General features: G+C 44.3%; 3 protein-coding genes across 4 annotated transcripts in view; 2 read left to right on the forward strand and 1 right to left on the reverse strand.

Moving 5' to 3' along the window:
- Window positions 1–13,369: 13,369 nt before the first annotated feature.
- LOC131104707 (C-type lectin-like) lies at window positions 13,370–14,729 on the forward strand. The gene is made up of 5 exons (XM_078796819.1): window positions 13,370–13,412; window positions 13,735–13,820; window positions 14,144–14,272; window positions 14,431–14,566; window positions 14,650–14,729. Exons 1-5 carry the CDS (start codon window positions 13,370–13,372, stop codon window positions 14,727–14,729), a joined length of 474 nt encoding a protein of 157 aa, XP_078652945.1.
- Window positions 14,730–19,176: 4,447 nt separating this feature from the next.
- On the forward strand, window positions 19,177–20,903 carry LOC144901772 (lithostathine-1-alpha-like). The gene is made up of 4 exons (XM_078796703.1): window positions 19,177–19,444; window positions 20,035–20,089; window positions 20,170–20,255; window positions 20,745–20,903. Exons 1-4 carry the CDS (start codon window positions 19,382–19,384, stop codon window positions 20,892–20,894), a joined length of 354 nt encoding a protein of 117 aa, XP_078652829.1. The 5' UTR covers window positions 19,177–19,381; the 3' UTR covers window positions 20,895–20,903.
- Window positions 20,904–22,224: 1,321 nt separating this feature from the next.
- Window positions 22,225–24,716, reverse strand: part of lamb2l (laminin, beta 2-like) — a 34,238-nt gene continuing 31,746 nt past the window's right edge. For both annotated transcript variants that reach the window (XM_058051130.2, XM_058051131.2), the window contains exons 33-35: window positions 24,500–24,676; window positions 22,763–22,928; window positions 22,225–22,682 (exon numbers count right to left, since the gene is read on the reverse strand). In XM_058051130.2, the coding sequence (XP_057907113.2) occupies window positions 22,546–22,682; window positions 22,763–22,928; window positions 24,500–24,676 (480 nt within the window). In that variant the 3' untranslated portion in view covers window positions 22,225–22,545. The remainder of the gene's footprint in view (window positions 22,683–22,762; window positions 22,929–24,499; window positions 24,677–24,716) is intronic.

Below are 24,716 nucleotides of genomic sequence, written 5' to 3' on the forward strand. Positions count from 1 at the left end.
TAAACCCCTTTTTAATCAGATGGTATCATTCTTTCCTGACTCACAGGCCTCAGCAGGTCAAATTTAACTTTACTCTGTCTGATACAGCAATAAGCAGCACTGGTGCCCCCCAGGGGTGTGTCAGTTCGCCATTCTTGTTTATTCTGTACACCAATGACTGTGTTAGTACTGAGCCAAATCAATATGCGGTGAAGTTTTCTGATGACACTGCTATCCTTAGTCTGCTCACCAAGAATTCCAATGCATCCATCCACAAAGGGGGTGTGAATAGATTTGTGCACTGGTGTGAGGACCAAAAACTTCACAATAACACCTGTAAAACTGTGGAAATGCTGTTTGACCCCAAATCAACTGGTGATCAAAGCCCTGTGACCATACATGGTAACAATACAAAACAGGTGACATCATACAAGTACCTGGGCATTCACATAGACAGTGACCTGAGCTGGCAGACACAAGTAGCCACTGTCTGTGCTAGAATCCATCGGCGCCTTCACTCCCTGCGGAGACTACAGTTGTTCGGTGTCAGCAAAAACATCATGCAAATTTTCTACAGAACAGTCGAGAACAATAGAGTCTATCTTACGGTACGGGATCACCAGTTGGTTTGGGAATCTCAACGTCAAATCAAAAACCCAGATTCTCAACCTGGTCAGAGTAGCAGGTAAGATTATGGGCAACTCCCCCCTCAACCCTCAGGAGCTGTTCAATCAGGCCGCCATCACCCAAGCAAAAAACATCCTCAATGACGGCTCTCACGTTCTGTTCAATGAATACGTATTAATGCACTCAGGGAGAAGGTACAGGGTTCCGCTATGTAAACACAACCGTTACAAACACTCATTTGTCCCTCTCTCAGTCAACCTCATAAACGAGCAAATGTGAAATCTGGTCTATATGTGAACTAGCACTTTAAATTAGCATTTTCAATACTGTGCATTTTAACTTACCAGCTTACCAGTTGGTAATTGCACAGCTCAGATGAGCCCCTTTTTTTGCACATTGATCCGTCTAGGAACCAGTATGCTTTTATGCTCTGTTTCTTTTATGCTCTTGTTTATGCTTGTTGTATATGGTTTTACTGTGTCTCTCATGTACTGTATGTCTCTGTTGGTTGTATGCAGCTGTACCCTGCCTGTAAACCAAATTTCTCCCAAGGGAGACAAATAAATTGAACTGAACTGAACTGAACTGAATGTAAAGTGATGAACTCGACAAAGTCCAGGATTAACGACAGAAAACACGGCATCAAGACATCACCAATCTGGGTGAGAGGAAAATTAATTATCACCTGACGCTAATCTGAAGTTGGCATTTCTGTAACTAATTAAAGCAAACAACGGCCTAATCATCCTAATTAATGACACATCCTGGCAAATAGTCTGAAAACATCAAACTGTGTGACCTGCGTAGTTTCCAACTCTGTTTTTGTGATGCTAATTCCCCGCCATCGCCAGCGTGGATCAGCTGATGCCAATTAGCAGCCACCACCCAGGTGTCTACGTAACCTTCACGTTTATTTGTTTGACCCAATGCGTCAGTGCTGTATGGTGTGTCATGTGACCCTAATATGAGTGAAATAGTCAACATTCCAGGAGTCAAGCTAGCATATAAAAGGATGGCTTTTGCTGTCCTCGGCATCGAGCATCAGCGCTGCAAAGGTAACATAACAACTTTACATCCGACTTGTCTATCATCGCAAAGATGGCATTTACTCTTGTCGTGTTCTTCGGCCTTTGTGGGATCAGTGGACTGTTGACTGGAGCCGTAAGTCCAAATCTCCCTGCTGGCGTGTAGCTTCTCAGTTATCCAGGTTATGGTAACTGGCATGTGCTTTCTTCTCCACAGTGGTCTTGGCCTCATCATCATCATCATGATCATCATCATCATCATCATGACATAGGTTGGTAGCTGTGACTAGCGTACTATAAATGACATATGTTATTTCTGTCTTTTGGACCATATGTCTAAATGGTGTTGCAGATGGCTGCTGTCCTCAGGGCTGGACTCAGGTGGATGATCACTGTTACATCTTCCAATCTGAAGTCAGGACTTTTGCAGATGCAGAGGTAGGCAACAATTTCACACAGTCGTGATGTCCAGTCGTACCTCACCACATGGAGTTAAGCATTGGCAAGCTTAAAATACAAGAAGAAGCTGCTTGAAAATAGTGGCTGTCAGTCATTTGGGGAATCTGTATTTACAAGATTGGAGACTGGTTTTCTTTGCCGGACCTCCATAAATATTCCATTTATAAATGAGGAATCCTACTTCACGGAAATTCCTTTATCACAGATGAACCGTGATAAAGGAGGGAGTAGTGTAGCTCTGAAACATCTGACTGATCATCGGTTTTTCACTCCGTTTCTCCCATTAGAGTGTTTGCAACGCTCTTGGCGGGAATCTGGCCTCCATCCACAGTTACCTGGAAAATCTGGCTGTTGCGGGACTGATTAAAGAAGGGGGTGCGGACTATGCTTGGATTGGACTCCATGATGCCATTAAGGTGAAGCATTCCTATTTTTAACAACCCGACTTTGTCCTCCTACATTAACATCTAATCTGACCTCAAACGTCAGCATTATTTCATGATGCTGTAGGACCAGTAAGTCATGTTTCAACATCAGCCATATGGACCATGTTGTGCTGTTGTGTCATCTTTAGAGGGACTCGTTCAAATGTGACTTTGTCTTCCAGAAAGGCGACTATATTTGGACTGATGGCACCAACGTTGAATTCCTCAACTTTGCTCCCGCAGAGCCTAACGGCACTGGTGCCTGTGTTGAGCTTTACGTAGCTGGTATGAGTACAATCCTTCAGTTCAGCTCATTGACTTAAAGAACGTGGCATCATAGTGCATTGGTTTTCTGATCTTTTTTCACAGATTTCACATTTTTTGATGAGGACTGCACCATATTCCACCCCTATGTCTGCACCAGCGAGACCTACTGTGGCCACCACTAATCAGACCTCCTACCAGCATCTTCTGGAACAATGTCTTTCATTGACCACCATGACTCCACTCAGTCCATATCAAACTTTACTGGTGTCTTTGTAACTCTGGGTTTACTATCACGTGTTCTTCATGTCTTCTACACTGTTCAGTCATTGGCAGCAGTCGGTCAAACACATTGGAAACCTCAAAGATGATCTCTCTACTAAAGAAAACTGAAATAAAAAAAACGGTCTGCAATAAAAATGTGTCTCGTTTGAGTATTTCTGTCCTCAACATTCATTTTCAAACCTGGAATGAATATTGATCAGTCAAAGAAAGAACAGTATACAGTGGGGATATACAGTAGTTGCACACTACAAGTGGCCTCTACTAGTTTAGGATGTACGACTTGCTTCCACGACTCCATAACGCCAAAGATCAACCTTGTTCTTCAGCACAACAATGCCCCCCCTCATTCTTCAGCCATCCTTTCAATTTCCAAGACATTAGTGAATAATCTTGCTAATGTCACAATCTGCATCGTTTCCGATGTAACAGTTTTGTTTTGTTTCACTTTGTAAGCCTTAGTTCCTGCTTGCATGCTCTTATTTTGTATTATTTTCTGTGTTGGTCTGTCCTGTTTTCCGTCACTCTTACTTTCTCTCCGACGCGCACCTCAATGTAATTTGTTGATTGTTGTGTTTAGTTCAGCCGGGTGTTCCTTGATGGACTTTGATGGCGGATTGGTCTCAGTGGCCCCAAATTCCCTGATTCTGATGGTCAGAAGTTGGTATTTCTGCAACTCCTTAAAGGAAACAACTGTGACTAAATGATTTTTGTTTCTGTTTATGTCCTACCTAAAACAACAATTGTGTTGCAGCTCGTTGCTTTCCAAAGGGCTGGACTCAGTTGATCATTGAAACTTCATGAACTTCTCCCAACCATCTAAAAACAGTTTGGTGACAACCAATGATCCCTTGGGGACTTGTGGTCAGTCTTCAATAAAGGGGGGTCAAAGAAAAACCTGCAGATTCTGACAAACTCCAAGCATTGATGATGCAAGGATGGGCTGCCATCAGTCAGCATGCCATGCTGAATTGAAAGAGAAAGGGCAATACTGCAAATACTAACTTTTTACTTCAACTTAATGTATCTGGGAATAAACACCTATGACACACATGAAATGCTTGTCATGATTCTTCAATATTTCACATCTGACAAAAATATTGGAAAACACTTGAGAACATGTGTCATTGTCAAAAGTTTTGGCCATGACTGTGAGTCCATCTTTTTCATGTCTCAAATGACTTATTTTGTGTCTGGAACCCATTCACGACAATAAACAGGGGGTTACTGTGCACACATGATTACCTCATACGTGAAGGTCTTGGCATTCTTCATCAGCGCTGCCAGCTAATGGATAGTAAACCCCGCGCAGCCTGGTCAAGCTCTCACCACCAGAGATCCACCGGCCCCGTGGGTGCAAGCAAAGCCATGGCCGACTCCCCAAGACCCTGCCCCCGAAGCACCCCTCCGAAGGGGCCAGCAAGGGGCCATGGAGGAGCAATCCCGACCAGCAACAGGGCACCAGCAGGCTGGAGTAGAGCCACACCCCCGAGACCGGCGGGAGACCATACCCCACTAGGGCAGAAGGTCATCGAGGGCCACACACTAGCGGGCACAAGGGCACCCATGCCGACCGGAAAGGAGCCTGCCCACGGCCGGAGGCGCCGCCCCCACACACCCCCAGGAAGCGGAACCTGGCACGCCCCAGGCACCCCAGGCCCGACCACCAACACAGGACCTCCCCGGCTGGGACAGAAGAAGCAAAGACCCACTCCCCCATGGAGGCCCAGACGGCAGAGATGGGACACTTAGCACCAGCCACCCCCGTATATCTATATATCTATCTGTCCTGATGTAGAGCTGCGTGTCATCAGCATAGCAGTGAACACGGCCGAGGGGGAGCATGTATAGGGTGAATAAGGGGCGGCCAAGGACGGATCCCTGTGGGACACCACAGGAGACAGGCTGGGTTGGTGATTTAGCGCCTCCAAGGGAGACGCACTCAGTCCGTGCAGCCAAATAGGACTGGAACCAGCTCAGGGCCAGGTCACAGAGACCAACGGTGGAGTGCAGACGATCCAGGAGGATAGCGTGGTCGACTGTGTCAAACGCTGCCGATAGGTCAAGGAGGACGAGAAGGGATGGACATCCAGCATCTTCCGCCATCAGCAGGTCATTGGTGACCCTTAATAGGGCTGTCTCAGTGTTGTGAGCTGACCGAAACCTAGACTGGAACTTCTCAAAGATGTTGTGGTCATTGAGGTGGGTTTGGAGCTGTGTAGCAACTACCTTCTCCAGCACCTTGGAGATAGGCCTGTAGCTACCGAGGGCTTCCGGGTCCAGAGTTGGCATTGGTGATCAGGGGACCAATGGCACCAATGTTAGCCTTCACCAGGGCTGTGGGGAAGGGATCCAGGGCACAGGTGGAGCTCTTCATTCTCCCGATGATGCGCTCCACCTCTTGCCGTGAGGTGTTGAAGAGACAGCAGAGAGGGTGGGAGACTTCAAGCTGCGGGACGACAGCTGGAGCAGGGAGAGTAGAGGAGCCAGGGAGGAGAGAGCGAATGCCATCAACCTTACTTCTGAGGCCTGACATGAAGTCATAGCACTGCTTCTCTGTGGTCTCTCTGTGTATCTGGGTTTGGGGTTTAGGAGATTGTGTATAGTGGAAAAGAGCTGTTTGGAATTGCCGGGGCTGTTACTGATGATTCTGGAATAGAACTCCGACCGTGCATCTTTAAGGGCTTTGGAGCAGGCCTTTTGGTGTTCTCTGTAGGCCACCCTGTGCATGGTTTGTCCTGACGCCAAGAGACGCTGCTCAAGGACACGACCAGCCACCTTCATCTCCCTCAGCTTGCTGGTGAACCAGGGGGCAGAGTGTGAGAACGCGACTGTCCTGGTCTTCACAGGGGCATGGACATCTAGGAGACCACTCAGGGTTGTGTTGTAGAAATGCACCAAGTCACCAACTGTTGCGAGGGATGGAGGGGTGAGATGTTGGAGGTCCAAGGCCAAGGCATCCTGGTTGATGTTCTTGATGTTCCTGAAACAGATCTGGCGCTGGACTTAGAATGAAGGGAGGGGAAGAGCATCTCCATGGACACAGCCATGTGGTCCGACACACCCAGGTCGTACACCAGCAGGTTGGTAATGGGGGCAGCGGAGTCAGTAATGACTAGGTCGAGGGTGTGCCCCCTGGAGTGTGTAGGTACATCCACATGCTGTGTTAGATTGACACTGTCCAGCAGTTGTAGCAGGAGAGAGTGTCCACGGGAATATTCATGTCTCCCAGCTCTTCAAGCCCGCCACGCCGTGTGTGTAATGGAATGGTATTGTGTAGATTGTGCAATTAAAAATAGGCCTGCACCAAAGGGCTGACCTATGAATGGTGTATGTGTGTGTACCACATTCCAAAAACATGCTAGGCATCGAGCATCAGCGCTGCAAAGGTAACATAACAACTTTACATCCGACTTGTCTATCATCGCAAAGATGGCATTTACTCTTGTCGTGTTCTTCGGCCTTTGTGGGATCAGTGGACTGTTGACTGGAGCCGTAAGTCCAAATCTCCCTGCTGGCGTGTAGCTTCTCAGTTATCCAGGTTATGGTAACTGGCATGTGCTTTCTTCTCCACAGTGGTCTTGGCCTCATCATCATCATGATCATCATCATCATCATCATGACATAGGTTGGTAGCTGTGACTAGCGTACTATAAATGACATATGTTATTGCTGTCTTTTGGACCATATGTCTAAATGGTGTTGCAGATGGCTGCTGTCCTCAGGGCTGGACTCAGGTGGATGATCACTGTTACATCTTCCAATCTGAAGTCAGGACTTTTGCAGATGCAGAGGTAGGCAACAATTTCACACAGTCGTGATGTCCAGTCGTACCTCACCACATGGAGTTAAGCATTGGCAAGCTTAAAATACAAGAAGAAGCTGCTTGAAAATAGTGGCTGTCAGTCATTTGGGGAATCTGTATTTACAAGATTGGAGACTGGTTTTCTTTGCCGGACCTCCATAAATATTCCATTTATAAATCAGGAATCCTACTTCACGGAAATTCCTTTATCACAGATGAACCGTGATAAAGGAGGGAGTAGTGTAGCTCTGAAACATCTGTTCGGTTTTTCACTCCGTTTCTCCCATTAGAGTGTTTGCAACACTCTTGGCGGGAATCTGGCCTCCATCCACAGTTACCTGGAAAATCTGGCTGTTGCGGGACTGATTAAAGAAGGGGGTGCGGACTATGCTTGGATTGGACTCCATGATGCCATTAAGGTGAAGCATTCCTATTTTTAACAACCCGACTTTGTCCTCCTACATTAACATCTAATCTGACCTCAAACGTCAGCATTATTTCATGATGCTGTAGGACCAGTAAGTCATGTTTCAACATCAGCCATATGGACCATGTTGTGCTGTTGTGTCATCTTTAGAGGGACTCGTTCAAATGTGACTTTGTCTTCCAGAAAGGCGACTATATTTGGACTGATGGCACCAACGTTGAATTCATCAACTTTGCTCCCGCAGAGCCTAACGGCACTGGTGCCTGTGTTGAGCTTTACGTAGCTGGTATGAGTACAATCCTTCAGTTCAGCTCATTGAATTACGGAACGTGGCATCATAGTGCATTGGTTTTCTGATCTTTTTCACAGATTTCACATTTTTTGATGAGGACTGCACCATATTCCACCCCTATGTCTGCACCAGCGAGACCCACTGTGGCCACCACTAATCAGACCTCCTACCAGCATCTTCTGGAACAATGTCTTTCATTGACCACCATGACTCCACTCAGTCCATATCAAGCTTTACTGGTGTCTTTGTAACTCTGGGTTTACTATCACGTGTTCTTCATGTCTTCTACACTGTTCAGTCATTGGCAGCAGTCGGTCAAACACATTGGAAACCTCAAAGATGATCTCTCTACTAAAGAAAACTGAAATGAAAAAACGGTCTGCAGTAAAAATGTGTCTTGTTTGAGTATTTCTGTCCTCAACATTCATTTTCAAACCTGGAATGAATATTGATCAGTCAAAGAAAGAACAGTATACAGTGGGGATATACAGTAGTTGCACACTACAAGTGGCCTCTACTAGTTTAGGATGTACGACTTGCTTCCACGACTCCATAACTCCAACAGATTTAGCCTTTAAATCCTCTTGCCAGCCCAATTCTTCTTCGGTCAACTTTTTCCAGCTCTCTATTCTTGGACCTCTTTGGTCCACCATCAGGTGTCCAAATATTGTCTTCTGCTAGATGATGCACCCAACACCTTCTTTCCTGTTTCCCTGGTTACTTTTGTTGTGATTGCACAATCATTCCACAGATTCTCGCTACCATCAAGATTCAATTTCTTCCTGAAGTCATCACAGCAGTTCTTTTTTTCCTCAAGTTCCACCATTTAATGATATTGGTCCCAAACTAGAAGAAGGGATCCCGAAATAAAGGACAAGCGAGGAAAGGAATGAAACAATAGAAAGGAATCCTAATTCTATGTTTCTGACAGATGTAACAAAAAAGGAAATCATTGACATTGTCAAAAATTGTAAAGCAAAAACTTCAACTGATTGTAATGGAATCAAAATGGACACTATAAAAACGGTAGTTAATGAAATCGTAGAACCGCTGATGTACATCAGTAATTTATCTTTTCAGACCAGAAGATTTCCCCAAGAAATGAAAACAGCTAAGGTTGTTCCAATTTTTAAAAATGGTGAAAAACACCAATTTACAAACTATCGGCCAGTCTCCTTACTACCACAATTCTCCAAAATTATTGAGAAGCTATTCAACAACAGGCTGGATAAATTTATTAATGTGAACAAATTACTATCAGAAAGTCAGTATGGATACAGAGATATTTTCCAGGTCAAACACCAAAACTTGATTATTACTGGGTAATGCTGTAGTCTACCTCGGTCATTGAGATGTCAAAAAAACATGTAAATGTAAACTTTCCTCCTTTAGTCAAATAGCTAAAGCTGCAGAACCAAGCCTTCTGACGAAGATGGCCAAAAGAATGAAATACGTCTACGGAGTACGGTGCAAAACTATGCAGCAGCAGAAGTTGTATTAATGGCAACAAGTATTTGATTTATTATTAGACACTGCCCTGCTCACGAAAGTGTGCTGGCCACACCCCATTGGCGTGGGGTAGTGTGCCTGGTCTACGTAATTAGAGCCCATTATCTAAAACTGTTGGTCTTACATAAAAATGCACACATTTTATTGCATTCAATGTTTAAAGAAATGTATATGGCTCTCACAGATACACATTTTAAAATATCTGGCCTTCATGGCTCTCTTCGCCAAAAAGGTTCCCGACCCCTGCTATATGTCATAGGAAGTGTGCAGCCGCAGTATTCATGGATCTGACAAAAGCCTTTGATACAATCAATCAAATCATCAATCATGACATCCTAATAACTAAATTAGAAAGGTACGGAATAAGAGGATTAGTTCTGAACTGGGTCAAAAGCTACTTAGCTGACAGGAAGCAATACGTAAAGCTAGGAGAATACACATCTGCAAGTTCATATATTATGTGCGGAGTTCCCCAGGGGTCAATACTGAGGCCAACACTGTTCTACATCAATGATATTTCCAAAGTAACGAAAGACTTCAAGCTGGTATTATTTGTGGATGATACCACTGCTTTTTGTTCTGGAGGGAGTACAGACGAAATCATTAGAAAGGTCAGAGAAGAAATGGTCACACTAAAAAGATGGTTTGGTGATAATAGATTGTCCTTGAACCTAAGTAAAACTAAAATCATGCTGTTTGGAAACAACAGAAAGGACACGCACCAGCAAATACAAATAGACGGTGTAGACATTGAAAGGGTGAAGGAAAATAAATTTCTGGGGATCACAATAGATGAAAATATGAGCTGGAAACCTCATATTACAAATATACAACATAAGGTGGCCAGAAATATTTCAATATTGAACAAAGCAAAATTTGTCCTCAATCAGAAATCACTCCACACTCTTTATTGCTCTCTGGTTCTACCATATCTTACTTATTGTGTGGAAATATGGGCTAATAACTATAAAAGCAATCTTCACTCGCTAAATGTACTGCAAAAAAAGGTCAGTAAGGATAATTCATAATGCCGCCTACAGAGAACATACTAACTCCTTATTTCTAAAATCACAAATACTTAAACTTGCTGATATAGTTCATCTTCAAACTGCTAAAATAATGCATAACATTAAAATTAAACAATTAGCTAAAAATACTTCTCTACAAGAGAGGAGAAATATGATCTCAGGGAAGAACTAAATTTGAAACAGTTATAACCTAGGACTACGCTAAAAAGCCATAGCATTTCAGTATGTGGAATCAAACTATGGGATGGATTGAGTAAGGACCTCAAACAATGCACAACGATGAGCCAATTCAAGAAACAATACAAGCAGTTGATGTTTGCTAAATACAAGGATGAAGAGTCTTGAACCAGTCATGATGTGCTATACATATCACTATATTGACACTTACTATGGTACCCATTATGTCATTGGATGGTTATATCACCTCCTACTTCGGTACGAGGTACATTATTAAAAAAAATAATAATAATAATAATAAAATGAATTTTTAAAAAAACCTTAAACTGTATTATGGAAAGCAGGAAGTGAACAAATGTATCAGTTACTGATTGTAAAAGTACCAGATGGAGGGGTAGGATTTAATAAGCTTTGCTTCTTCCTACTCCTTTTGGACATGTGGAACTGTGAACTGATTATGGGATGCACTCAATTGTAATCTGATGCATGTTCTAATGAAATAAAACCATTACCATTACCATTACATTACCATTACCATTACCATTCGGTCCCCTCTTCTTTCTTCCTTCATCTGTCTGCCCATTCCCAGCCTGCAGGTGATTAGAAAACTGGTTCCTCTGGCTCGGGGCATGATCTTGATTGCCGGGTTGCACTGGCGTCTGGGGGGTGGGTGGTTGGGTGCCCGGTGTCTCTGTCCCTGCTTGCTGTGCTGACCCCCTGTGGGTTCTGGTGGGGGTGCCGCATCGCGGGGTCTGCTGCCGCCAGGGGGGCCTGTGTGCTCTCAGTGGCGCTGGTTCCTCCGTGGCCTCCCTCGCCTCTTGGGGTGGGCCGGGGTTTGCGCCGGGTGCTCTGGCTTGGCTACTGTGTGGGACCGTGGGGTGAGGGCATGGGGGGCTTTTTGGCCCTGCCCTAGTGGGGGCACGGGTGGTTGTACCCCGCTGCCCTTGCGGAGCCTCCTCCCTTAGGTATGTATATATGTACGTATATCTATATGTGTGTATATGTTGTGTGTATGTATATATTAATTAGTATATCTAAATTGTTAAAAATGGTTGTATATAAATTATTATTATATATTAAGTATTAATATTATTATACACACAACCACTTTTACCAATATATTATTATTATCAATAACTATATACATATATAGATATTAATATATATAAATTAGTAACATCAACTCGTATTTATTTTCAATTTATTTATTTATTATTTATTTTATTGTGTATGGAAGGCATGTGATATATGTGGACCGTATGCTATCGTCCCACTCTGACCGTGGTTGTTTCCCCGGGTGAGGTGCCTGGAGAGTGCGTGTGGGAGGTGGGGTATCGGTTGTGCAGCTTGGGATCTGGGTGGGGGAGGTGTGGTGATGAGGTGGGGGGGTTCCCTGCTTCTCTCCCTTCAGTCGGGGGTCGGTTGTGGTGTGGTAAATGTGGGGCGGGCGGGGGTGCTGGCTGTTGGTGCACGGGTGGGTGCCGGGGCAGGTGGCGGTTGGGATGGTGCTCTGCACGGCACTGGCCAGGATAGGCGGGGGGGGGGCTTGGTTGGGGGTGGGATGGTGGGTTCTGGGTCAACTGGGAGCCTTGGCCAAGGGTTTGGGGGCGGGTCGGCTATTTGTCGGTGTCTGGCAGGCCCCCTCTGTTTCCAGTCTTGTGGCAGTCTTCCCGCCCCCGGGGTGTCCTACTTGGCGGGTTGGTGGGCGGATGGGAGTTGTGGTTTAGACGGGTCGGTGCTGTGGCAGAGGGAGGGCGGGGGGCATCCACATTTTTTTTTTACTTTATTTTTTTTATTTTTTTTTAACAAAACATCAACATTAATACAAACAAACTTAAAACAAAAAGGGAGATACACAGTTTACATGTAGGACCTTGGAGGGTGATCTGCAATTGGACGTGCCAGGGGTGAGGGGTTTCGTTGCGAATGCCCCTTTGCCCTCGGAATTCCTCTGGCTTGGTCCCCCTTCAATTTTAACCGCAACTTAGACACTCAGTTCTGGGGGAGGATCTGGGCAGCCATGGGACCCACCCTTGCTCAGCTGTCCTCCACTATTAATTACTCCATATGATACATACACACACATACACCAATCATAGGTCAGCCCTTTGGTGCAGGCCTATTTTTAATTGCACAATCTACACAATACCATCTCATTACACACACAGGCGTGGCGGGCTGGACCGGAGAGCCTTCTGCCTACCCCCGTGATTGGCCCGCTGGCTGCTGGGACACGGCGGCTCACTCGGAGTGTCCTGGGCTGCAGGATGATATGGTCTGGTCTGCCTAGCCTTCCTGGGGGTCGCTGGGGCTTGCCCTAGGGGCGCGGTTGGCGATACCTCCCTTAGACTGTCCTAGGTCACGGGCACCTCTGTGCCCTTGGTGGGGCGTTCAGCAGTCTCCAGGCAGTGGGGTCCATGCACGGTGTGTGCTTGCCTGTTTGTGTGTGTTGAGTGGATGGGGTGTGCACGTGTGTCTGAGCAATTTTTTCGTATTTATTGTTTTAAATATTCAATTAGTCAAGGTACCACAAAGCTTGGATCTCCACAGGTGGGAAGGGAGTGGCTGAAAACCGGCAAACAAGAGCTACAGAATTTGGAAGAGATCAAAGAAGGTCAAGGGGAGACTTTTGACCATCACCAGCGGAATGTTAAGTGATGAACTCGACAAAGTCCAGGATTATCGACAGAAAACACGGCATCAGGACATCACCAATCTGGGTGAGAGGAAAACTAAGGATCACCTGACCCTAATTTTGCCAATTCCGAGGTTGGCATTTCTGTAACTAATTAAAGCCTAATCATCCTAATTAATGACAAATCCTGGCAAATAGTCTGAAAACATCAAACTGTGTGACCTGCGTAGTTTCCAACTCTGTTTTTGTGATGCTAATTCCCCGCCATCGCCAGCGTGGATCAGCTGATGCCAATTAGCAGCCACCACCCAGGTGTCTACGTAACCTTCACGTTTATTTGTTTGACCCAATGCGTCAGTGCTGTATGATGTGTCATGTGACCCTAATATGAGTGAAATAGTCAACATTCCAGGAGTCAAGCTAGCATATAAAAGGATGGCTTTTGCTGTCCTCGGCATCGAGCATCAGCGCTGCAAAGGTAACATAACAACTTTACATCCGACTTGTCTATCATCGCACAGATGGCATTTACTCTTGTCGTGTTCTTCGGCCTTTGTGGGATCAGTGGACTGTTGACTGGAGCCGTAAGTCCAAATCTCCCTGCTGGCGTGTAGCTTCTCAGTTATCCAGGTTATGGTAACTGGCATGTGCTTTCTTCTCCACAGTGGTCTTGGCCTCATCATCATCATCATGATCATCATCATCATCATCATGACATAGGTTGGTAGCTGTGACTAGCGTACTATAAATGACATATGTTATTGCTGTCTTTTGGACCATATGTCTAAATGGTGTTGCAGATGGCTGCTGTCCTCAGGGCTGGACTCAGGTGGATGATCACTGTTACATCTTCCAATCTGAAGTCAGGACTTTTGCAGATGCAGAGGTAGGCAACAATTTCACACAGTCGTGATGTCCAGTCGTACCTCACCACATGGAGTTAAGCATTGGCAAGCTTAAAATACAAGAAGAAGCTGCTTGAAAATAGTGGCTGTCAGTCATTTGGGGAATCTGTATTTACAAGATTGGAGACAGGTTTTCTTTGCCGGACCGCCAAAAACATTCCATCTATAAATCAGGAATCCTCCTTCACAGAACTTCCTATATCACAGATGGGTGTGGAACCAATGAACCGTGATAAAGGAGGGAGTAGTGTAGCTCTGAAACATCTGACTGATCATCGTTTCTTCACTCCGTTTCTCCCATTAGAGTGTTTGCAACGCTCTTGGCGGGAATCTGGCCTCCATCCACAGTTACCTGGAAAATCTGGCTGTTGCGGGACTGATTAAAGAAGGGGGTGCGGACTATGCTTGGATTGGACTCCATGATGCCATTAAGGTGAAGCATTCCTATTTTTAACAACCCGACTTTGTCCTCCTACATTAACATCTAATCTGACCTCAAACGTCAGCATTATTTCATGATGCTGTAGGACCAGTAAGTCATGTTTCAACATCAGCCATATGGACCATGTTGTGCTGTTGTGTCATCTTTAGAGGGACTCGTTCAAATGTGACTTTGTCTTCCAGATAGGTGACTATATTTGGACTGATGGCACCAAGGTTGAATTCCTCAACTTTGCTCCCGCAGAGCCTAACGGCACTGGTGCCTGTGTTGAGCTTTACGTAGCTGGTATGAGTACAATCCTTCAGTTCAGCTCATTGAATTACGGAACGTGGCGTCATAGTGCATTGGTTTTCTGGTCTTCTCCACAGATTTCACATTTTTTGATGAGGACTGCACCATATTGCACCCCTATGTCTGCACCAGCGAGACCTACTGTGGCCACCACTAATCAGACCTCCTACCAGCATCTTCTGGAACAATGTCTTTCATTGACCACCATGACTCCACTCAGTCCATATCAAACTTTACTGGTGTCTTTGTAACTCTGGGTTTACTATCACGTGTTCTTCATGTCTTCTACACTGTTCAGTCATTGGCAGCAGTCGGTCAAACACATTGGAAACCTCAAAGATGATCTCTCTACTAAAGAAAACTGAAATAAAAAAAAAACGGTCTGCAGTAAAAATGTGTCTTGTTTGAGTATTTCTGCCCTCAACATTCATTTTCAAACCTGGAGTGAATATTGATCAGTCAAAGAAAGAACAGTATACAGTGGGGATATACAGTAGTTGCACACTACAAGTGGCCTCTACTAGTTTAGGATGTACGACTTGCTTCCACGACTCCATAACTCCAAACATCAACCTTGTTCTTCAGCATGACAATGCCCACCTCATTCTTCAGCCATCCTTTCAATCTCCAAGACTCTCACTCATGTCTACGTTCATCAGTTCTTGGGAGTATTTGTTTTGTCCCCTCACATGATCCCATTCCCATCTCCATCCGTGATCACACCAACCTGCTACACACCTTTCCCATCATGACCTCTCTGCCTTGCCAGGCTATGCAGGTTCTTTTCTCCTTCTTTGTTGTCTGGTCTCCGCTACAACCCGTCTAAAATAGTTGATTTAGCTTTTAACTCCTCTTGCTAGCACAATTCTTCTTTGGTCAACTTTTTCCAGCTCTCTATTCTTGGACCTCTTTGGCCCACCATCAGGTGTCCAAATATTGTCTTCTCCTAGATGATGCACCCAACACCTTCTTTCCTTTTTCCCTGGTTACTTTTGTTGTGATTGCACAATCATTCCGCAGATCCTCGCTACCATCAAGACTCAATTTCTTCCTGAAGTCATCACAGCAGTTCTTTTTCCTCAAGTTCCACCATTTAATGATATTGGTCCAAAACTAGAAGAAGGGATTCCAAAATAAAGCACAAGCGTGGAAAGGAATGAAACAATAGAAATGAATCCTAATTCTATGATTCTGACAGATGTAACAAAAAAGGAAATCATTGACATTGTCAAAAATTGTAAAGCAAAAACTTCAACTGATTGTAATGGAATCAAAATGGACACTATAAAAACGGTAGTTAATGAAATCGTAGAACCGCTGATGTACATCAGTAATTTATCTTTTCAGACCAGAAGATTTCCCCAAGAAATGAAAACAGCTAAGGTTGTTCCAATTTTTAAAAATGGTGAAAAACACCAATTTACAAACTATCGGCCAATCTCCTTACTACCACAATTCTCCAAAATTATTGAGAAGCTATTCAACAACAGGCTGGATAAATTTATTAATGTGAACAAATTACTATCAGAAAGTCCGTATGGATACAGAGCTAACATTTCTACCTCCATGCCACTGATTAAAATTAGGGAGGAAATGACTAACGCTATAGATCAGAGGAAGTGTGCAGCCGCAGTATTCATGGATCTGACAAAAGCCTTTGATACAATCAATCAAATCATCAATCATAACATCCTAATAACTACATTAGAAAGGTACGGAATAAGAGGATTAGTTCTGAACTGGGTCAAAAGCTACTTAGCTGACAGGAAGCAATACGTAAAGCTAGGAGAATACACATCTGCAAGTTCATATATTATGTGCGGAGTTCCCCAGGGGTCAATACTGAGGCCAACACTGTTCTACATCAATGATATCTCCAAAGTAACGAAAGACTTCAAGCTGGTATTATTTGCGGATGATACCACTGCTTTTTGTTCTTGAGGGAGTACAGATGAAATCATTAGAAAGGTCAGAGAAGAAATGGTCACACTAAAAAGATGGTTTGATGATAATAGATTGTCCTTGAACCTAAGTAAAACTAAAATCATGCTGTTTGGAAACAACAGAAAAGACACGCACCAGCAAATACAAATAGACGGTGTAGACGGTGAAGGAAAATACATTTCTGGGGATCACAATAGATGAAAATATGAGCTGGAAACCTCATATTACAAATATACAACATAAGGTGGCCAGAAATATTTCAATATTGAACAAAGCAAAATTTGTTCTCAATCAGAAATCACTCCACACTCTTTTTTGCTCTCTGGTTCTACCATATCTTACTTATTGTGTGGAAATATGGGCTAATAACTATAAAAGCAATTTTCACTCGCTAAATGTACTGCAAAAAAGGTCAGTAAGGATAATTCATAATGCCGCCTACAGAGAACATACTAACTCCTTATTTCTAAAATCACAAATACTTAAACTTGCTGATATAGCTAGGACTACGTTAAAAAGTCATAGCTTTTCAGTACGTGGAATCAAACTATGGAATGGATTGAGTAAGGACCTCAAACAATGCACAACGATGAGCCAATTCAAGAAACAATACAAGCAGTTGATGTTTGCTAAATACAAGGATGAAGAGTCTTGAACCAGTCATGATGTGCTATACATATCACTATATTGACACTTACTATGGTACCCATTATGTCATTGGATGGTCATATCACCTCGTACTTTGGTACAAGGTACATTATAAAAAAATTATAAAAAATAATTAAATGAATTGGAAAAAAAAACCTTAAACTGTATTACGGAAAGCAGGAAGTGAACAAATGTAACAGTTACTGATTGTAAAAGTACCAGATGGAGGGGTAGGATTTAATAAGCTTTGCTTCTTCCTACTCCTTTTGGACATGTGGAACTGTGAACTGATTATGGGATGCACTCAATTGTAATCTGATGCATGTTCAAATGAAATAAAACCATTACCATTACCATTACCATTACCATTACCATTACCATTACCATTACCATTACCATTACCATTTGGCCCCCTCTTCTGTCTTCCTTCATCTGTCTTCCCATTCCCAGCCTGCAGGTGATTAGAAAACTTGTTCCTCTGGCTTGGGGCGTGGGTGGGCCGGTTGGGTGCCGGGTGTCTCTGTCCCTGCTCGCTGGGCTGACCCCCTGTGGGTTCTGGTGGGGGTTGGTGGGGTGGGGCTCTCCGCATCTGTCCGCATCTGGGGATGGGGCGTGGGTGGGTGGGGTGGTGGTGGTCATCCCGGGGGCGGTGTAGGACGTTCTTCGGGGTGGTGGGTAGATGGGGTGCCACATTGCGGGGGTTGGTGGGGTCTGCTGCCGCCGGGGGGGCCTGTGTGTGCTCGGTGGCGCTGGTTCCTCCGCGGCATCCCTCGCCTCCGGGGGTGGGCCGGGGTTTGCCCCGGGTGCTCTGGCTTGGCTAATGTGTGGGGCCGTGGGGTGTGGGCATGGGAGGCTTTTTTGCCCTGCCCTTGGTGGGGGCACGGGTGGTTGTACGCTGCTGCCCTTGCGGAGCCTTCTCCTTTAGGTATGTATATACGTATGTATGTATATCTATATGTGTGTATATGTTCTGTGTATGTATATATTAATTATAATATCTAAATTGGGGGTGCTGGCTATTGGTGCAAGGGTGCCGGGGCAGGTGGCGGTTGGGATGGTGCTCTGCACGGCACTGGCCAGGATAGGCGGGGGGGGTGCTTGCTTGGGTGCGGGGTGGTGGGTTCTGGGTCAATGGGGAGCCTTGGCCAGGGGTTTGGGGGCAGGTAGCTATTTGTCGGTGTCTGGCTGCCCCCCTCTGTTTCTGGTCTCGTGGCAGTCTTCCCACCTCCGGGGTTTCCTACTCGGCGGGTTGGTGGGCGGAGGGAAGTTGCGGTCGGCGGGTCGGCGCCGGGTTGGCGCTGTGGCAGAGGGTGGGGCTGGGGGGGACATTCACTTTTTTTTAACTTCTTCAATTTTTTTTAACAAAACGTCAACATTAATACAAACAAACTTAAAACAAAAAAGGGGGCCCTGGAGATACACAGTTTACAAGTTAGGATTTCACATTCCTTGTCATGGTGGAATTTGAGTCATTTCCTTGGTTTCTGTCCGTGAACAGTGTCCACTTCACCCATTTTTCTCCACATATGTCTTCTTCAGTCATCAAGCTATGTGTTAATAATTCCATATTGTGTATTGTATTCATCACACAAAGCCAGTCCACCAGTACCGGGGATCTTGGATTAAGCCATTTCACTTTTGGCGTCCGTTGGGGTGTCCCTTTTCTGGTGGGCTCTGCCATGTGGTGTCTCTGTCCATCCCTGGCACCTTTGGCTCACGTGCCTTGGGAGCGTGGTTGCACTCTGCCTCATGTGGGTCCCGGTTCTCCTGTGGTCTCTGTGGTACCGCTTCCAGGGCTGCCATAGTGATGGATGTGTTGCCGGGGCACGGTTCCTGCTGTTCTGGCGGTTGTAGGAGCTGTCTTGAGGTGCATGGCTTGTCCGCGACTCTTGGTGGTCTGGAGGTGGCATAGCTGGTGCAATCTTTAGTAGGCCCCCCTGTGTGGGGTGGCCGGAGGCCATCGCTGGGGGGGTTGGTGGGCCGGACTGGTTGCCATGATGGGCCCTGTTGAGTGGATGGGGTGTGCGCGTGTGTCTGAGCAATTTTTTTATATTTATTGTTTTAAATATTCATTATTAGTCAAGGTACCGAAAAGCTTGGATCTCCACAGGTGGGAAGGGAGTGGCTGAAAACTGGCAAAAAAGAGCTACAGAATTTGGAAGAGATGAAAGAAGGTCAAGGGGAGACTTTTGACCATCACCAGCGGAATGTTAAGTGATGAACTCGACAAAGTCCAGGATTAACGACAGAAAACACGGCATCAGGACATCACCAATCTGGGTGAGAGGAAAACTAAATATCACCTGACGCTAATTTAGCCAATTCTGAAGTTGGCATTTCTGTAACTAATTAAAGCAAACGACAGCCTAATCATCCTAATTAATGACACATCCTGGCAAATAGTCTGAAAACATCAAACTGTGTGACCTGCGTAGTTTCCAACTCTGTTTTTGTGATGCTAATTCCCCGCCATCGCCAGCGTGGATCAGCTGATGCCAATTAGCAGCCACCACCCAGGTGTCTACGTAACCTTCACGTTTATTTGTTTGACCCAATGCGTCAGTGCTGTATGATGTGTCATGTGACCCTAATATGAGTGAAATAGCCAACATTCCAGGAGTCAAGCTAGCATATAAAAGGATGGCTTTTGCTGTCCTCGGCATCGAGCATCAGCGCTGCAAAGGTAACATAACAACTTTACATCCGACTTGTCTATCATCGCAAAGATGGCATTTACTCTTGTCGTGTTCTTCGGCCTTTGTGGGATCAGTGGACTGTTGACTGGAGCCGTAAGTCCAAATCTCCCTGCTGGGGTGTAGCTTCTCAGTTATCCAGGTTATGGTAACTGGCATGTGCTTTCTTCTCCACAGTGGTCTTGGCCTCATCATCATCATCATGATCATCATCATCATCATCATGACATAGGTTGGTAGCTGTGACTAGCGTACTATAAATGACATATGTTATTGCTGTCTTTTGGACCATATGTCTAAATGGTGTTGCAGATGGCTGCTGTCCTCAGGGCTGGACTCAGGTGGATGATCACTGTTACATCTTCCAATCTGAAGTCAGGACTTTTGCAGATGCAGAGGTAGGCAACAATTTCACACAGTCGTGATGTCCAGTCGTACCTCACCACATGGAGTTAAGCATTGGCAAGCTTAAAATACAAGAAGAAGCTGCTTGAAAATAGTGGCTGTCAGTCATTTGGGGAATCTGTATTTACAAGATTGGAGACTGGTTTTCTTTGCCGGACCTCCAAAAATATTCCATTTATAAATCAGGAATCCTACTTCACGGAAATTCCTTGATCACAGATGAACCCTGATAAAGGAGGGAGTAGTGTAGCTTGAAAATAGGGGCTGTCAGTCATTTGGGGAATCTGTATTTACAAGACTGGAGACTGGTTTTCATTGCTGGACCTCCATAAATATTCCATTTATAAATCAGGGATCCTACTTCACGGAAATTCTTTTATCACAGATGGGTGTGCAACCAATGAACCGTGATAAAGGAGGGAGTAGTGTAGCTCTGAAACATCTGACTGATCATCGGTTTGTCACTCCGTTTCTCCCATTAGAGTGTTTGCAACACTCTTGGCGGGAATCTGGCCTCCATCCACAGTTACCTGGAAAATCTGGCTGTTGCGGGACTGATTAAAGAAGGGGGTGCGGACTATGCTTGGATTGGACTCCATGATGCCATTAAGGTGAAGCATTCCTATTTTTAACAACCCGACTTTGTCCTCCTACATTAACATCTAATCTGACCTCAAACGTCAGCATTATTTCATGATGCTGTAGGACCAGTAAGTCATGTTTCAACATCAGCCATATGGACCATGTTGTGCTGTTGTGTCATCTTTAGAGGGACTCGTTCAAATGTGACTTTGTCTTCCAGATAGGTGACTATATTTGGACTGATGGCACCTACGTTGAATTCCTCAACTTTGCTCCTGCAGAGCCTAACGGCACTGGTGCCTGTGTTGAGCTTTACGTAGCTGGTATGAGTACAATCCTTCAGTTCAGCTCATTGAATTACGGAACGTGGCATCATAGTGCATTGGTTTTCTGGTCTTCTCCACAGATTTCACATTTTTTGATGAGGACTGTACCATATTGCACCCCTATGTCTGCACCAGCGAGACCCACTGTGGCCACCACTAATCAGACCTCCTACCAGCATCTTCTGGAACAATGTCTTTCATTGACCACCATGACTCCACTCAGTCCATATCAAACTTTACTGGTGTCTTTGTAACTCTGGGTTTACTATCACGTGTTCTTCATGTCTTCTACACTGTTCAGTCATTGGCAGCAGTCGGTCAAACACATTGGAAACCTCAAAGATGATCTCTCTACTAAAGAAAACTGAAATAAAAAAACGGTCTGCAGTAAAAATGTGTCTTGTTTGAGTATTTCCGTCCTCAGCATTCATTTTCAAACCCATCACTCTCTCATAAAACGTCATTTTGTGGCTCATTAGCCCTTTGCCTCTGTAGTTGCCACAGCTCCAAACTTCACCATTGTTCTTGTGGATTGGCAGCAATAACTCTCTCTCTTCCCAGGGCTTATAGTACCCCCCCCCCCCAAAGAGCAAAAACATACAATCATCAGGGCCGCTGCATCAGACGGGGCTGTTGTAAGTTCAAGGGCACGGAGGGTGGCTTAATGTCTGGCATCTCTGCTGTGGCGGTGGAGTACTTATTTGCCACTAGTGATATACCAGTGGTGTGCAATGGAGTATTTGTACTCCTGTAAAATTATTTGTAAAAAAGTATTACAATTGATAACATTTATTTGAAAAAATATATATAAAAAATAATTTCATAAAATAAAAATACAAATAATAATAATAATAATAATAATAATAATAATATTACTTAACTAGGAATAAATTGACCAATGTTTTTTCATAAATCTACCAATGAACCTGTAAGGAAATAATAATAACAACCATAACCTGATGGAACCAAAAACTACTAATATATCATAGTGAACATGAACCCCCCCACAAACTTAAAAGGTACCAAATACCACACTAGGTCAGGGGGGCTAAACAAGTGAGCTCACCTTTATTAACCAAACGCTAACCCAATTCAAATGTTTACATGACATTACTCTGTCTGTGTCACAAAAATGCAATGAAATCATTTGTATTTTAGAAAGCATATTGGTTGTGAGCTTTTTTGCAATTAGATAATTAGAAACCAGGAATAATAGAATAATGGAATACAATGGCATTTAAAGATGGCATACACATCTCATGAATATTGATAATAAATCCTTCCCACGGGTCATCCTTTAGATTGGACAGCCTAAGAGCACACATCCAAATGTGGTACAGTACAAGGACGTTTCTCAACACCTTACTTGAGGGTCTCACACACAGCTGCTGTACTTCTGCACTTGCTCACGGATATGATCTCGCACCACGGTGGCGTTTTCCTTCAGCTCGTCCAGCTCCATCCTCTGCTTGTGAAGCCGATGCTCGTTGCTCTTGAACTTCTTCTCCAGCTCTGCAGAAAGAACGACATGACGAGGAGGATGCACTGAGCAAGTCAAGCTGTCGTCTGATGCTAGCATCTGTTTGACTGACTCTTCAGCTGCTCCATGCCCTTGGCAGCTTTGTTGAGAAGCTCCTCGGCCTCCTTCTTCATGTCCTCGGCCTTCTGCTTGATGTTGTCCAGGCCTTGAGACGCGCCGCCGAGCGAGTCCACCTTCTTCTGCAGCTCATCGTAGCGCCTTTCCGTGTCATTGAGGCTCTGTCACACCACCACAATGCAGTACAACTTTTCAGTTACTTTCATGTGCCCTTCAAACTTGTATGACACAAAGATGACAGCATATTTACTGTAGCAGCACCCATCGCAGCACACTGCCCACCCTACATGCATACAAAGACACTGTGAGGTATGGACATACTATAAAGTGGGTAACAGGGGTGTGAGGTTGACTACAGGGGTGTTATTTCATGTCTAGATGGCTCCAATCATGTTAAAAAGTTTATTTAGAAGGTGGTAAACAGGTTTTCTATGTCTTTTTTCCATTATTATGTCTACCATATTGTGTAGTAGGAGTGTATAGGTGACAAAAGGGGTGTTAGTTCATGTCTGGAGGGCTCTAATCACATTAAAAGTGGATTTAGAAGGTGGTAAATATGTCCTATTTTCTCTTATGTCTACCATATTGGGTAATAAAAGTTTATAGGTGACTATAGGGGTGTTATTTCATGTGTTGGGGGCTCTATTCACATTAAAAAGTGGATTTAGAAGTTGGTAAACAGGTTTATTTGCTCTTATGTCTACCATATTGGGTAATAGGAGTGTATAGGTGACAATAGGGGTGTTAGTTCATGTCTGGAGGGCTCTAATCCCATTAAAAGTGGATTTAGAAGGTGGTAAACATGTCCTATTTTCTCTTTTGTCTACCATATTGGGTAATAAAAGTTTATAGGTGACTATAGGGGTGTTATTTCATGTCTGGAGGGCTCTATTCACATTAAAAAGTGGATTTAGAAGTTGGTAAATAGGTTTATTTGCTCTTATGTCTACCATATTGGGTAATAGGAGTGTATAGGTGACAATGGGGTGTTAGTTCATGTCTGGAGGGCTGTAATCACATTAAAAGTAGATTTAGAAGGTGGTAAACATGTCTTATTTTCTCTTTTGTCTACTATATTGGGTAATAAAAGGTTATAGGTGACTATAGGGGTGTTATTTCATGTCTGGAGGGCTCTAATCACATTAAAAGTGGATTTAGAAGGTGGTAAACATGTCCTATTTTCTCTTATGTCTACCATATTGGGTAATAAAAGTTTATAGGTGACTATAGGGGTGTTATTTCATGTCTTGGGGACTCTATTCACATTACAAAGTGGATTTAGAAGGTGGTAAACATGTCTTATTTTCTCTTGTGTCTACTATATTGGGTATTAGGAGTGTATAGGTGACAATAAGGTGTTATTTCATGTCTGGAGGGCTCTATTCACATGAAATAGTGCATTGAGAAGGTGGTAAACATGTCTTATTTTGTCTTATGTCTACATACTATATTGGGTAATAGGAGCTTAAAGGTGACTATAGGGCTGTTAATTCATGTCTAGAGGGCTCTAATCATGTAACGAGCATGCAAGGATGTTTAGTGTGCTTCCAGAGTGCTGGGATACAAACAAATCCTACAAAGCTGCTTCACCAGTACGAGTTACCGTGTGTGGGAGCGTTGGCATTTCATTACTTGACGTTGGGTTTTTCTGTATTATCAAAACTTGCCATGCCTCCATTGTTGGTTCTTGATGTATAAATCCTCAATGATCCTTGATGATGCCCGTCCCTACCTGCTCCAGAGACGACGCTTCCAGCGTGGCGTTGCTGGCTAAAGCTTTGGAGCCCTTCGCCATCTCCATGTTCATTTCAGTCTTGTTCCTCAGTGTTTCCAGACCTGACGAGAGATTGTTCAGACGCATCATGATGTCCATCTGCTTGTCCTCCAGCTCGGTCAGCCTCTCGTCCACCTGGAGTGAAATACAAAGGTCTCCATGATGTAACATAGAC

The sequence above is a fragment of the Doryrhamphus excisus genome, linkage group LG15 (assembly GCF_037039965.1).
Source record: "Doryrhamphus excisus strain RoL-2023G ecotype Guam linkage group LG15, RoL_Dexc_Guam_v1.1, whole genome shotgun sequence".
In the NCBI taxonomy this organism is placed as follows: Eukaryota; Metazoa; Chordata; class Actinopteri; order Syngnathiformes; family Syngnathidae; genus Doryrhamphus; species Doryrhamphus excisus.